This window comes from Ranitomeya variabilis, chromosome 1 (genome assembly GCF_051348905.1).
Source record: "Ranitomeya variabilis isolate aRanVar5 chromosome 1, aRanVar5.hap1, whole genome shotgun sequence".
NCBI classification, from domain to species: Eukaryota; Metazoa; Chordata; class Amphibia; order Anura; family Dendrobatidae; genus Ranitomeya; species Ranitomeya variabilis.
The window spans coordinates 1,110,393,922-1,110,408,781 of record NC_135232.1 but is presented as its reverse complement, the minus strand read 5'-3'; the positions used below and the strand labels follow the sequence as shown (position 1 = coordinate 1,110,408,781).

The window sequence follows — 14,860 nt, the reverse complement described above, 5'->3', positions numbered from 1 at the left end:
CAACACCTGACCACATGTTGCTTGTGTTTCTGTGAGCAGCCTGCGTGGCCTACACGTGTTCCCATGGCCTGCAGCGTCTCCAGACTTGTCTCCCATCGAGCACATCTGAGACGTCACTGGGCGTGGATTGCACAGGAGCTGCCAGCAACGGATGTTGATGATTTGCCCAAGTGGCTTCAAGGGCAGAACTGGCAGAACCTTCCTCAGGCGACCATTATTGACCTCACTGATAGCAGCCAAGGTGCCCATCCTCCATACTGGATAAATCCAGATTTTTTGAAAATATTCATCACTGCAGATCTGTAACATGTTTCCATCCTGTGATTTATATCATTCCACAACTTTTCCTTCTTGGTTTTACAATTTTATTGTGAAGGAGTGTTGTGTGTGTATACAAAATTGTCACCAGATGCTGGTAATAGCCCATCCAATCCAGAAGGGCAAATAAATAAAACGTTAGATGTCCATAAATTGTGTAATAATGAGAAATAACACAGGGAAAAACTATTGAACACACTTTCTGAAATTTATTTAATACTTCATACAAAAGCCTTTGTCGGTGATTACAGCTTCAAGATGCCTCTTGTATGGAGAAACTAGCCTCAGGCATTGCTCAGGTCTGATTTTGGCAAATTCTTTCACAGACTCTTCGCATCCTGAATGTCATTTGGGCTCCTTCTATGAACTCTGAGCTTTAGCTCCTTCCATACATTTTCTGTTGGATTCAGGTCTGGTGATGGGCTCGATCATTCTAGCAGCTTTATTTTCTTTACCTGAAACCATTTGAGAGTTTCCTTGACTGTGTGCTCAGGATCATTGTCTTACTGAAATGTCCACCTTCATTTCATCATCATCATCCTCATCATCATCATCATCATCAACCTGGTAGATGGCAGCATATTTTTATCAAGAATGTCTCGGTACATTTTTCCATTCATCCTTCCTTCAATCATATGAAGTTTACCATTGCTGTATGCTGGAAAACATCCCGACACCATGATGATTCCCCTTCCAAACTCCATTGTTGGTATGATGGTTTTGTGGTGATATGCAGTGCCTTTTGGCCTCCAAACATGGTGTGTATCATGGCATCCAAAGAGTTCAATGTTTGTCTTATTTGACCAGACTACAATCTCCCACTATTTGACAGGCTTGTCTAAATGTTAAGGAAACTGTAAATGCACTGGACCCTACTTTTTGCTCAGCAATGAAGTCTTGCATGAGATCATACATACAGGCCATGGAGGTGGCATGGTGAGTGTGCATGTAGGCCATGGAGGTTGTGTGCCTTACTTAATGTATTCTTTAAAGCAATTGTACCTGCTGATTCCAAGTCTTTCTTTAGCTCTACACAGGTGGCCCTTGGGTCTTGGACAACTTTTCTGATAATTCTTTTCACTCTTCTGTCTGAAATCTTGCGTGGCCGGTTTATGGTGGAATGATGTTTTTTCCACTTCCAAATTATGGCCCCAACAGTGCTCACTGGAACCTTCAGTAGTTTAGAAATTCTTCTGTAACCAACGCCATCAGTATGTATTGTAGCAATAAGGTTGCAAAGGTCTTGTGACAGCTCACTGGTTTTACTCATCATGAGATGTTTCTTGTGTGGCACTTTGGTGATGAGACACCTTTATGTAGACTATTAGTTGAACCAGCTGATATTATTTTTCATTACATGGTAGGATTGCTTTCTAATTACTGATAGATTTCAGCTGGGGTCATGACTTTTTGCACATCTTTCTTCATGTGTTCAATACTTTTTCCCTGTGTCATTTCTCATTATTGCACAAAATATAATGTATGGACATCTATGGTTTGATTTCTTTGCCTGTGTGGATTGGATGGGTTGTTACCAGATCCATGTCTGCAGTCCAGAAGACATTGGTTGCAGTCACTGTGAACTGAGTGATGACAATTACAGTCAAAATAATTTGTAAATGTCTTCAGTTTTAAAAAAACTCATGGACGTCTTGCCTTTTTTTTTTTTTTTTACGGACACATCAAAAAAGGGCCCTATTTTTACAGACTGTCCTGGAATTTCTAGACAGTTGGCAATGCTGGGACCAGGGCATTACTGCAGCACTATGCCCAAATCCGACTTATTCCTGTAGTCAATGTGGTTGGAACTGCCTATCTATTATATATCCTTCCATCCATCATTCCTTCCATCATTCCTTCCATCCATCTTCCATCATTCCTTCCTTCTATCTATCTATCTATCTACAGGTGCTGGTCACAAAATTAGAATATCTTCAAAAAGTTAATTTATTCCAGTTCTTCAATACAAAAATTGAAACTTATATTATATGGAGTAATTACAAACAGAGTGATCTATTTCAAGTGTTTATTTCTGTTAATGATTATGGCTTTCAGCCAATGAAACCCGCAAAGTCATTATCTCAGTAAATTAGAATAATTACCAAAAATACCTGTAAAGGCTTCCTAAGCCTTTAAAAAGGTCCCTTAGTCTGTTTCAGTAGCTCCACAATCATGGGGAAGACTGCTGACTTGACAGATGTCCAGAATGTAGTCATTGACACTCTCCACAAGGAGGGGAAGCCACAAAAGGTAATTGCTAAAGAAGCTGGCTGTTCACAGAGTGCTGTATCCAAGCATATTAATGTAAAGTTAAGTGGAAGGAAAAAGTGTGGTAGAAAAAGGTGGACAAGCCACCGGGATAACCGCAGCCTGGAAAGGATTTTTAAGAAAAGGCCATTCAAAAATCTGGTGTAGATTCACAAGGAGTGGACTGCTGCTGGAGTCATTGCTTCAGGAGCCACCACACACAGACGTATCCAGGACATGGGCTACAAGTGTCACATTCCTTGTGTCAAGCCACTCATGACCAATAGACAAAGCCAGAAGAGTCTTACCTGGGCCAAGGAGAAAAAGAACTGGACTGTTGTCAGTGGTCCAAGGTGTTTTCAGATGAAACTAAATTTTGCATTTCATTTGGAAATCGAGGTCCCAGAGTCTGGAGGAAGAGTGTAGAGGCCACAATCCAAGCTACTGGAGGTCTAGTGTGAAGTCTCCACAATCAGTGATGGTTTGGGGAGCCATGTCATCTGCTGGTGACTTTTGGGTTTTCATTGGCTGTAAGCCATAATCATCAACATTAACACTTGGAATAGATCACTCTGTTTGTAATGAATAATTAACTTTTTGATGATATTCTAATTCTGTGAGAAGCACCTGTATCTATCCAATATATACAGGGGTTGGACAAAATAATGGAAACGCCTAACGTTTTGGCATCATAATCTTCGAACATGTTATAAACATGCAAACCGTGACATATGGTAATGTTTTGTAGTTGATTATTTGTGTTAAGTGATACGTGTATGTAAATTAACTGTTTGTTTTGCATAATTGTAAGAACAATGATGAGAACCTGATACCAATGGCAGACCTCTCGGATTTTCAAAGAGGCCAAATTGTTGGTGCTCATATGGCAGGCGCTAGTGTAACAGAAAGTGCCCGAATGCTTGGCGTGTCAAGAGGTACTGTCTCCAAAGTAATGACTGCATTTGAAAGAGATGGAAAAACGTCAGCAGCAAAGCACAGGTCCAGCTGAAAGTCAAAGTTGACTGAGAGAGACCGTCGGACTCTAAAGCGAATTGTGAGAGAGGATCGCAAGACCACGGCTCCGAAAATCACTGCTGAGCTCAATGAACACCTACAGAACCCAGTTTCCATGAAATCTGTTCGTTGGGAGCTGCACCAATCTGGATTCCACAGAAGAGCTGCAATTAGAAAACCGCTGCTCTCAATGACAAATGTTTCCAAGCGTTTAGAGTGGTGTAGAAACCTCCAGAATTGGTCTCTCGAGCAGTGGAAACATGTGATATTCTCAGACGAATCATCGTTTACCCTATTTCCGACCTCCGGCCGAGTGTACGTTTGGAGACAGCCGAAAGAAGCATTCCATCCAGACTGCCTTCTCCTAACCATAAAACATGGAGGTTCTGTGATGATCTGGGGTGCTATTTTGTGGAGATCCGCCGGCCCAATGATATCCCTTCATGGAAGAATTAACAGCCAAGTTTATTTAGGCATTTTGGGCGACCAAGTGCATCCAATGGTTCAAGCACTGTTCCCGGAGGGGAACGCCATCTTTCAGGATGATAAATCACCAATTCATCTAGAATCGTTAAAGCATGTCACGAGGAACATTCTAATGAATTTGAGCATCTCATCTGGCCCCACAATCCCCAGACCTCAACATTATTGAGCATTTATGGTCGATTTTAGAGATTCAAGTTAGATGTTGATTTCCGCGACCATCGTCGCTCAAAGAGCTGGAGGGTTTTCTAACTGCAGAATGGGCTAAAATTCCTTTGGAAACAATTCACACCTTGTATGAATCCATATCTTCGAGAATTGAGGCTATAATCACCGCAAAAGGTGGACCTACACCATATTAAACTAACTTTTGTTGATGTTTCCAGGTGCTTCCATTATTTTGTCCAACCCCTGTATCTCTCCATCATGCAGAAAATTGCTCCTGATTTATAAAGTGATCTCTGAGGTCTCCAAAAAAGTCTTAAAATGAGCAAATATTTTTCGGACAGATAAAGGGAAGGCCGGGAAAGCTTGTTCACTGCGAATGTTCATTTTCACAGGCAGGGAATGTAATTTTCCACTTCAGCTGCCGCCTTAACTGAAAGCTGCAGAGTCAGGGTAAACTCAGCGTTAAGTGTGACAATGAATCACCCGCGTGACGGCCCAAAATACGCGGCTGTGTGTGAGCCCTCACCTGATGAAAACAACCTTGCTTTAATAGGAGTAGAAAAATACACTTTTTCATCTCTTTTTTTTATTATTTTTATTGAAGTATATGCTAGATCTGTTTTATTTCATTTATCTTTTTGACAGACTGGAAGAGAAAAAGTCTAAATCTCAGGTTGAAAAAACTGCCATAGCAAACAATGATCGTGTCACCGAACTACAGCGGAAGCTCGAAAAGAAAATAACAGAGCGCAAGACACAGGCGGAAGCCTTAAAGCTGCACCCCCAACGTAATACCATCAAAGTAAGAGGGCGGTATAGGACCGGGCTGCTGAGCTTCACGTGGGCGCGACGTTAAAGCGTTCTAGTCCTTTTCACAAAGTTCCTGTAGAAAAGTATTGGTCTTTATGTCCTCATTCCCCACAATAAATTGAAAACTGCTTTTGGTGCAGATATGAGCCTAATATGTCCATTAACTATACTGATTTTTATGCTGTTTAACTTGCCAACCAGTCTTTTGAGTGAGTAGTTCCTCTTCATTCTACCAGCACTATAGGTTCCTGAACTTCCTTCACAAGCATGTCCAGTGATTTGATTGCATCTCTGTTATGCCTTTATTCAGTTTGATGGACTGTGAGTAATGCTTAATTTTCCTCTGTGGTGGTCCTCTAGTAACAGTTAATACTTACTGAATGGTTTCCCCATGGATTAGAGCTAATCGCTGAGTGTCCCATCTGGGAGAACTTTGTGATCAGTTTATGTTTAAGGGATCTTCTAAAAACTACAGTTTGCCCGCAGAAGAAAAAGTCAGTCATTACATGTCTCACACTGGTGACGCCCCATTTCTATATAAAATAAGCTCTGGAGGCAGATTCTTGGGAAGATCTATGTTCGGCCCATAGATCTTAACTGCTCATTTGAATATTAAGAAACACATGAATTTCTCTGGAATAAAACATTAGATTGCAGAAATCAAGGTATCATTTTATTCAGTTTCCTATGTCCTACATGACCGTATACATGACTTGTCAGTGGTATACGGAGAGACAACTTCACCACTGAGATAACAAAGAGCTCATAGATTGCTGCTCATGGGGTGATATTTATTAAATGTGTGCAGACAATATCTGACGTTTCGGCCAAATTGGGCTCTGTTAAGGTTATCTATAACGAGCTGCTAGTCCTGCACTTACTTGAACCACTTTAGTTTCGGCGACCTCCACACCTGGCAGAAAGCCTTGACAAAGGCCAAATCGGCCGAAACGTCAGGTATCGTCTGTACACATTGATTGGAGATGAATAAATATCACCTTTATGATAAGCAATCTATGATCTCCTTGTTATTTTAGTGCCGAAGTCGTCTCCGTGTACCATTGACAAGTATTAAAAGGCATCTGTCAGTAGGATCAACCCTCCAAAGCCGTCTATATGGTCATGTAGGACATAGGAAAATGAATAAAATGATACCTTGATATCTGCGATCTGATGTTTTATTCCAGAGAAATCCGCGTTTTTCTTAATGGGTAAATGAGCAGTTAAGATCTATGGGCCGGACATAGATCTTCCCGAGAATCTGCCTCCAGAGCATCTCCGTGTACTCTATACAGAAAAGTAACCCGTGCCCTAGAGGGGCACTTCAATTTCAGCAAATAAAGTTTGTTCTTTTTTTATAATGAAAAGTTTAAATTGTCACAATACAATAATTACAGTTTTCAAGAACTCAGCTTGTAATAAATGAAACTTGAACAGCAACAGAGATATTGAAATCTCTCCGGAATTTCTTAAAATTTAACAATTTATTTTTTTTAATCATTTTTTATGACACTATACATATCCTTTATTTGCTGAATGTGGAAGAAGCGGGTAAATTTTTTACATTTATTGGGTGTTACACATTTCACCGTCCCCAGTGTGCTACTTTTGTGGATCTTTATCAGTGAAGTCCTTTTCCTTACAGGACTCCTATGAAGAGAAGCACTGGAAGGAGCTGGAGGAGAGTCGGGAGCGCCAGGCGCAGCTGCTCCAGTACGGAGTGGTGTCGAGAGAAACGGCGCACAGGATGGCGGCTTATCAGGCAGCAAGAAGCGGGACCTCCCGAGCCTGCGTGATGCCATCGTAAAATCTATACGTCCATGGACTCGATGTTCTCCTTTATCCAGAAAAATAAAGAAGAAAATGAGTGTGGATGAGACAATTAGATAAAATACCTTTTTGCAGAATGGTCGTGTCATGCTATCATTTCTTTTATCTTTGTCAGACTCGTGAACAACACTGCACTTCTTGCTGCCACAAGTCGCCGTTTTGATAGGCCAGTGAGACACCCTGGGTTACACACTAGCACAGAGGTGTCAAACTGCATTCCTCGAGGGCCGCCAACAGGTCATGTTTTCAGGATTTCCTTAGCATTCCACAAGGTGCTGGAATCATTCTGTGCAGGTGATTAAATTATCACCTGTGCAATACAAGGAAATCCTGAAAACATGACCTGTTGGCGGCCCTCGAGGAATGCAGTTTGACACCTCTGCACTAGCACACATGCCACCCAGCTTTCCCAAACACCTGACAGGCTCTCTTCCTGTACTCTGGCATACACAAAGTAACACAATCAAGACAATCAAAAAATACTTTCCATCTTCGAGGTTGTGGGTACGTTTAGAGCTCAAAGAACAAACATATACAAGTTTAGTTTTAATATACAATACATGTACAGTGCTTATACAAATGACAAAACAATGAAATGTAAAAAAAATACCAAATAGCAAAAAAGGTATAAAAATAAAAGGGATAAATACAGAAATGTTTTACGAACTGGATCCTTGGGTGCCTGTTTGTAGAAATTTGGACAGATCTGTAATACACTGGCTCCGATTAATCAAAAGCGGGGTTATTCACACCTGTCTTGATAAGGAGGCATGTTGGAGTCAGATACTCCTGATTCATTAAGTGGCACACACCTCTTAATGAATCAGGAGTATCTTAAAAAAAATCTTACTCCAGGCATGCGCACTGCAATACTTTACTCTGCCCACACAAGAAGAAGGGAGGCGACGAACCAAGCCCACCGACACACCTCGGACAGGACCGCCCCGCAGGTGAGTGTAATAAAAGGTCTTTTTCCAGTCTTGCAGGTCGGGTTGGGGACAGATATACGGCATTATAGAATATATACAGCATTATAGGTTCTCTTTAAACCCACAGAAGTTCCCCTAATCACAGATGGCCGGTTGGACTGTGAGTAACCAATTATACCAAACCGGTGACAATCGTTATCATTTTCATATGTAGATTGAAAAACAGTCATTAACTCAAATAGCTGTGTCTAAGGGTTAAAACTGGGTGAGATTCTGTAAAACTCTGCTAAAAGGTGAGGCTGTGGAAGACGGGTCATACATCGTGAGCATAGTAACAAGATGCAAGGTAGTTGTACTGTATCAGCAAGGTCTTCCAAACAAAGATTTCAAAGCATACTGAGGTTTCAAGGTTTGCTGATCAAGCTCTTTAGAAGATGCATAAAAAAGGGGACAACATTCAGGACCGTAGATGCAATGATCGGCCAAGGAAATGTACAGTAGTTGAAAATCTACTTCGAAATTGGAAGACGCCCGGCAGTGCCATCAGCTCAGAATTGGTAGCAACTATGTTGAACCGGCTACACCCATCTACTCTTCGAAGAAATCTGGCCAAAAATGGTCTTCATGGAAGAATTGCGGTAAATAAGCCATACCTTTGACATGCTAACAAGGCCAAGTGACTCAACTATCCACGAAAACATAGGAACTGAGGTGCAGAAAAATGGCGGCAGGTGCTCTGGATGGATGAGTGAAAATGTGAAATATTTGGCAGATCGTTCGCCAAAGAGCTGGAGAGCGGTGAAATAATTAGTACATATACTATAGATATATATAATTATACACACACACAAAGGTACTGCACCAAGCCAAGGAAACTAGACAAGCAGGCGGGTCCCTGGTAGCTTCTCGATGCCGCTCTCCTGGAGTGACAAGTGTCTGCCTACATGCACGTATAGGGAGAGACCTGTCAGTCACAGGCAGCAGGCGAGGAGAAGCCACCGGCGACCTTATCTAACTAGTCTGCAGCGCGGCTTAGTCTCCAATGGCTTTTAAAGTAGGAATATATATATATATATATAAATCGGAAAGGGTTCTTTACAGTAAGAGCAGTGCTCTTTCCAAACTCTGTTAGTGACAGAGATGTGAACGATTCTCCGTTCCAGCAGATTGACCTGCACATTCATTCCCTAGACCTGTGCCCTCTCCTGCAAATGATGCAGGGAAGTCAAGGATAGGAGATAGCTTTCAGGACCCTGAGGGAGCGCTTAATTAGTCTGACAGTAGGAGAAAGGGATTTAGAGCGCACTTCCCCTGCACCATCTCCAGTCCACCAAAACATCACATTAGGAGTTACTGGTAATTTATATAGACACTTAAATGGGAACAGTATTTTCAACAAACTTGGCATAAATCAAAGTAAAGTACAAGTGAATATAAGAAACTTTACAATATAACATATCAGAAAAATCAGCTTCTTTCTCCCCTTAGCAGCCACTTTTTCCTGACCCTCCTGCCTTTTGAATTTATCCACTCTTAAAGGGAAACCTGTCACAAGTTTGGTCATATTAACACACGTGGAGATTGCTTAAAAAACAGGCAATCCCCACGTGTTCAGGTTGTCTAACAGCCACAAACCATGCAGCAGCAGGGACTCGAACATAATATACGAGCATGCCCAAATAACACCTGAGCAAACTTGGATGCGACGTTATCTGAGCACGTTCGCTCATCACTAGCTCCTGCTAAGGTTGTGGGTTTGGGACCTTGGAAGACTCACAGAAAAAAAAAAGAGTTTAAATTTTGTAATTGCTTATTATTTTTCCACTTTTATAGAAACATTTTTTTTTTCTTCACCTCAGTATACAGGGACCATAGAAATACATTGTTATATACACAATATATTTCTATGGACTTGTATAAACAGCTTCTAGGTTCACTGATGAAATACAGGTCAAGATTAATGATGAAATAGAGTACTCGTTGCTCGGGTGATCGTCGAGTATTTGTGACTGCTCGGAGATTTAGTTTTCATCACAGCAGCTGAATAATTTGCGGCTACTAGCCTGCTTGATTACATGTGGGGATTCCCTAGTAACCAGGCAACCCCCACATGTACTCAGGCTGGCTAATAGCTGTAAATCATTCAGCTGCCGCGATAAAAACTAAATCTCCGAGCAGTCACAAATACTCGGAGGTCACCCGAGCAACGAGTATACTCGCTCATCACTAGTCAAGATTACTAAATTCTCCTAAATCATTGTAGGCTGAGGATCCTGGGTAAAGAAACAGCTTGCGAGCACAGAGATGCCGTTCAAGTCCCACGGAGCCCTGATCACAGGACAGAGAATATATAATTTAATTTATGCACTAAGGAAAATGGCCCCACCCCTGAGGAGGAGCTACGGAGCGATGAAGACCAAGAAGAGATCTTACAAAGTATGATAGAAAGTTGCAAAAACAAATCTGTTTTGGAAAAAAAACCATTCAAGGGTGATTACTGCAACAAGGTGTCAAGAAATGAGATGATACAGCCGGGCTCACAGCCTCACATAGAACTTTACTTACGGTGATAGCATGGCATCTGATCCCTACTACTATAAAACTGCTCCCTTGTACAAGAATATAAGTACTATAATACTGCTCTTATGTACAAGAATATAACTACTATAAAACTGCTCCCATGTACAAGAATATAACTACTATAATACTGCCCCTATGTACAATAATATAACTACTATAATACTGCCCCCTATGTACAGGAATATAACTACTATAATACTGCTCCCTATGTACAAGAATATAACTACTATAATACTGCTCCTATGTACAAGAATATAACTACTATAATACTGCTCCTATGTACAAGAATATAACTACTATAATACTGCCCCTATGTACAGGAATATAGCTACTATAATACTGCTCCTATGTACAAGAATATAACTACTATAATACTGCCCCTATGTACAGGAATATAACTACTATAATACTGCTCCCTATGTACAAGAATATAACTACTATAATACTGCTCCTATGTACAAGAATATAACTACTATAATAATGCTCCTATGTACAAGAATATAACTACTATAATACTGCTCCTCTGTACAAGAATATAACTACTATAATACTGCTCCTATGTACAAGAATATAACTACTATAATACTGCCCCCTATGTACAAGAATATAACTACTATAATACTGCTCCTATGTACAAGAATATAACTACTATAATACTGCCCCTATGTACAAGAATATAACTACTATAATACTGCCCCTATGTACAGGAATATAACTACTATAATACTGCTCCTATGTACAAGAATATAACTACTATAATACTGCTCCTATGTACAAGAATATAACTACTATAATACTGCCCCTATGTACAGGAATATAGCTACTATAATACTGCTCCTATGTACAAGAATATAACTACTATAATACTGCTCCTATGTACAAGAATATAACTACTATAATACTGCCCCTATGTACAGGAATATAGCTACTATAATACTGCTCATCTGTACAAGAATATAAGTACTATAATACTGCCCCTATGTACAAGAATATAGCTACTATAATACTGCTCCCTATGTACAAGAATATAACTACTATAATACTGCTCGTATGTACAAGAATATAACTACTATAATACTGCTCCTATGTACAAGAATATAACTACTATAATACTGCCCCTATGTACAGGAATATAGCTACTATAATACTGCTCCTCTGTACAAGAATATAAGTACTATAATACTGCTCTTATGTACAAGAATATAACTACTATAATAATGCTCCTATGTACAAGAATATAACTACTATAATACTGCTCCTATGTACAAGAATATAACTACTATAATACTGCCCCTATGTACAGGAATATAGCTACTATAATACTGCTCCTCTGTACAAGAATATAACTACTATAATACTGCTCCTATGTACTAGAATATAACTACTATAATGCTGCCTCCTATGTACAAGAATATAACTACTATAATGCTGCCTCCTATGTACAAGAATATAACTACTATAATACTGCTCCTATGTACAAGAATATAACTACTATAATACTGCCCCTATGTACAGGAATATAACTACTATAATACTGCGCCTATGTACAAGAATATAACTACTATAATACTGCCCCCTATGTACAGGAATATAACTACTATAATACTGCTCCTATTTTAATGAATATAAGTACTATAATACTGCTCCTATGTACAAGAATATAACTACTATAATACTGCCCCTATGTACAGGAATATAGCTACTATAATACTGCTCCTATGTACAAGAATATAACTACTATAATACTGCTCCTCTGTACAAGAATATAACTACTATAATACTGCTCCTATGTACTAGAATATAACTACTATAATGCTGCCTCCTATGTACAAGAATATAACTACTATAATGCTGCCTCCTATGTACAAGAATATAACTACTATAATACTGCCCCTATGTACAAGAATATAACTACTATAATACTGCTCCTATGTACAAGAATATAACTACTATAATACTGCTCCTCTGTACAAGAATATAACTACTATAATACTGCTCCTATATACTAGAATATAACTACTATAATGCTGCCTCCTATGTACAAGAATATAACTACTATAATACTGCTCCTATGTACAAGAATATAACTACTATAATACTGCCCCTATGTACAAGAATATAACTACTATAATACTGCTCCCTATGTACAAGAATATAACTACTATAATACTGCTCCTATGTACAAGAATATAACTACTATAATACTGCTCCTATGTACAGGAATATAACTACTATAATACTGCCCCTATGTACAAGAATATAACTACTATAATACTGCCCCTATGTACAAGAATATAACTACTATAATACTGCTCCTATATACAAGAATATAACTACTATAATACTGCCCCCTATGTACAGGAATATAACTACTATAATACTGCCCCTATGTACAAGAATGTAACTACTATAATACTGCCCCCTATGTACAGGAATATAACTACTATAATACTGCCCCTATGTACAAGAATGTAACTACTATAATACTGCTCTATGTACAAGAATATAACTACTATAATACTGCTCCTATATACAAGAATATAACTACTATAATACTGCTCCTATTTACATGAATATAACTACTACTAGATGGTGGCCCAATTCTATCGCATCGGGTATTCTAGAATATGCCTGTCCACGTAGTATATAGCACAGCCACGTAGTATATTGCCCAGCAGCCACATAGTATATTGCCCAGCCACGTAGTATATAGCACAGCCACGTAGTATATTGCCCAGCAGCCACGTAGTATATTGCCCAGCCACATAGTATATTGCCACGCCACGTAGTATATTGCCCAGCCCATGTAGTATACAGCACAGAGCCAGGCAGTATATTGCACAGCCACGTAGTATATAGCACAGCCCATGTAGTATATTGCACAGCCACATAGTATATTGCACAGCCCACGTAGTATATAGCAATGTGGGCATCATATCCCTGTAAAAAAAAAAAGAATTTTAAATAAAAAATAGTTATATACTCACCTTCCGGAGCCCCCGGATCCAAGCGAAGTGGTTATCGACACTCCTCGCGCGGTCCGGTCTCAAGAGTGCATTGTGCATTGTCTCGTGATACCGCTACGTCATCATCTCGCGAGACCGCAATGCATGTAGCGGTCACCGGAGCGCCGCGAGTGGGAAAGGCCGGTTCTGGATCCGAGGGGCTGACGGACGGTGAGTATGTAACGATTTTTTATTTTTCTTTATTATTTTTAACATTAGATCTTTTTACTATTGATGCCGCATAGGCAGCATCAATAGTAAAAAGTTAGTCACACAGGGTTAATAGCAGCGGTAACCGAGTGCGTTACACCGCGGCATAACGCGGTCGGTTAACGCTGCCATTAACCCTGTGTGAGCGCTGACTGGGGAGGAAGGAGCGGCCATGTTGCCGCCGGACTGTGCCCGTCGATGATTGGTCGTGGCAATGGTCGTGGGCGACTTGGATTTCCATGACAGACAGAGGCCGTGACCAATGAATATCCGGGACAGACAGACAGACGGAAGTGACCCTTAGACAATTATATAGTAGATAATACTGCCCCTATGTACAGGAATATAACTACTATAATACTGCCCCTATGTACAAGAATATAACTACTATAATACTGCCCCTATGTACAATAACATAACTACTATAATACTGCCCCCTATGTACAAGAATATAACTACTATAATACTGCCCCCATGTACAAGAATATAACTACTATAATACTGCCCCTATGTACAATAACATAACTACTATAATACTGCTCCTATTTGCATGAATATAAGTACTATAATACTGCCCCTATGTACAAGAATATAACTACTATAATACTGCTCCTATGTACAAGAATATAACTACTATAATACTGCCCCTATGTACAAGAATATAACTACTATAATACTGCCCCCATGTACAAGAATATAACTACTATAATACTGCCCCTATGTACAAGAGTATAACTACTATAATACTGCTCCTATGTACAAGAGTATAACTACTATAATACTGCTCCTATGTACAAGAATATAACTACTATAGTACTGCCCCTATGTACAGGTCCTTCTCAAAAAATTAGCATATAGTGTTAAATTTCATTATTTACCATAATGTAATGATTACAATTAAACTTTGATATATTATAGATTCATTATCCACCAACTGAAATTTGTCAGGTCTTTTATTGTTTTAATACTGATGATTTTGGCCTACAACTCCTGATAACCCAAAAAACCTGTCTCAATAAATTAGCATATCAAGAAAAGGTTCTCTAAACGACCTATTACCCTAATCTTCTGAATCAACTAATTAACTCTAAACACATGCAAAAGATACCTGAGGCTTTTAAAAACTCCCTGCCTGGTTCATTACTCAAAACCCCCATCATGGGTAAGACTAGCGACCTGACAGATGTCAAGAAGGCCATCATTGACACCCTCAAGCAAGAGGGTAAGACCCAGAAAGAAATTTCTCAACAAATAGGCTGTTCCCAG

At 39.6% G+C, this 14,860-nt stretch overlaps 1 protein-coding gene across 4 annotated transcripts in view; it reads left to right on the top strand.

Annotated features, from left to right (window-relative positions):
- Positions 1–6,945, top strand: part of CFAP99 (cilia and flagella associated protein 99) — an 82,796-nt gene extending 75,851 nt beyond the window's left edge. For 2 of the 4 annotated variants that reach the window (XM_077280175.1, XM_077280178.1), the window contains 2 exons: positions 4,876–5,032; positions 6,686–6,945. In XM_077280175.1, the coding sequence (XP_077136290.1) occupies positions 4,876–5,032; positions 6,686–6,847 (319 nt within the window). In that variant the 3' untranslated portion in view covers positions 6,848–6,945. Of the gene's footprint in view, positions 1–4,875; positions 5,033–5,276; positions 5,362–6,685 lie in introns of all 4 variants that reach the window. The other 2 variants (XM_077280176.1, XM_077280177.1) reach the window with 2 other exon arrangements.
- Positions 6,946–14,860: the final 7,915 nt, after the last annotated feature.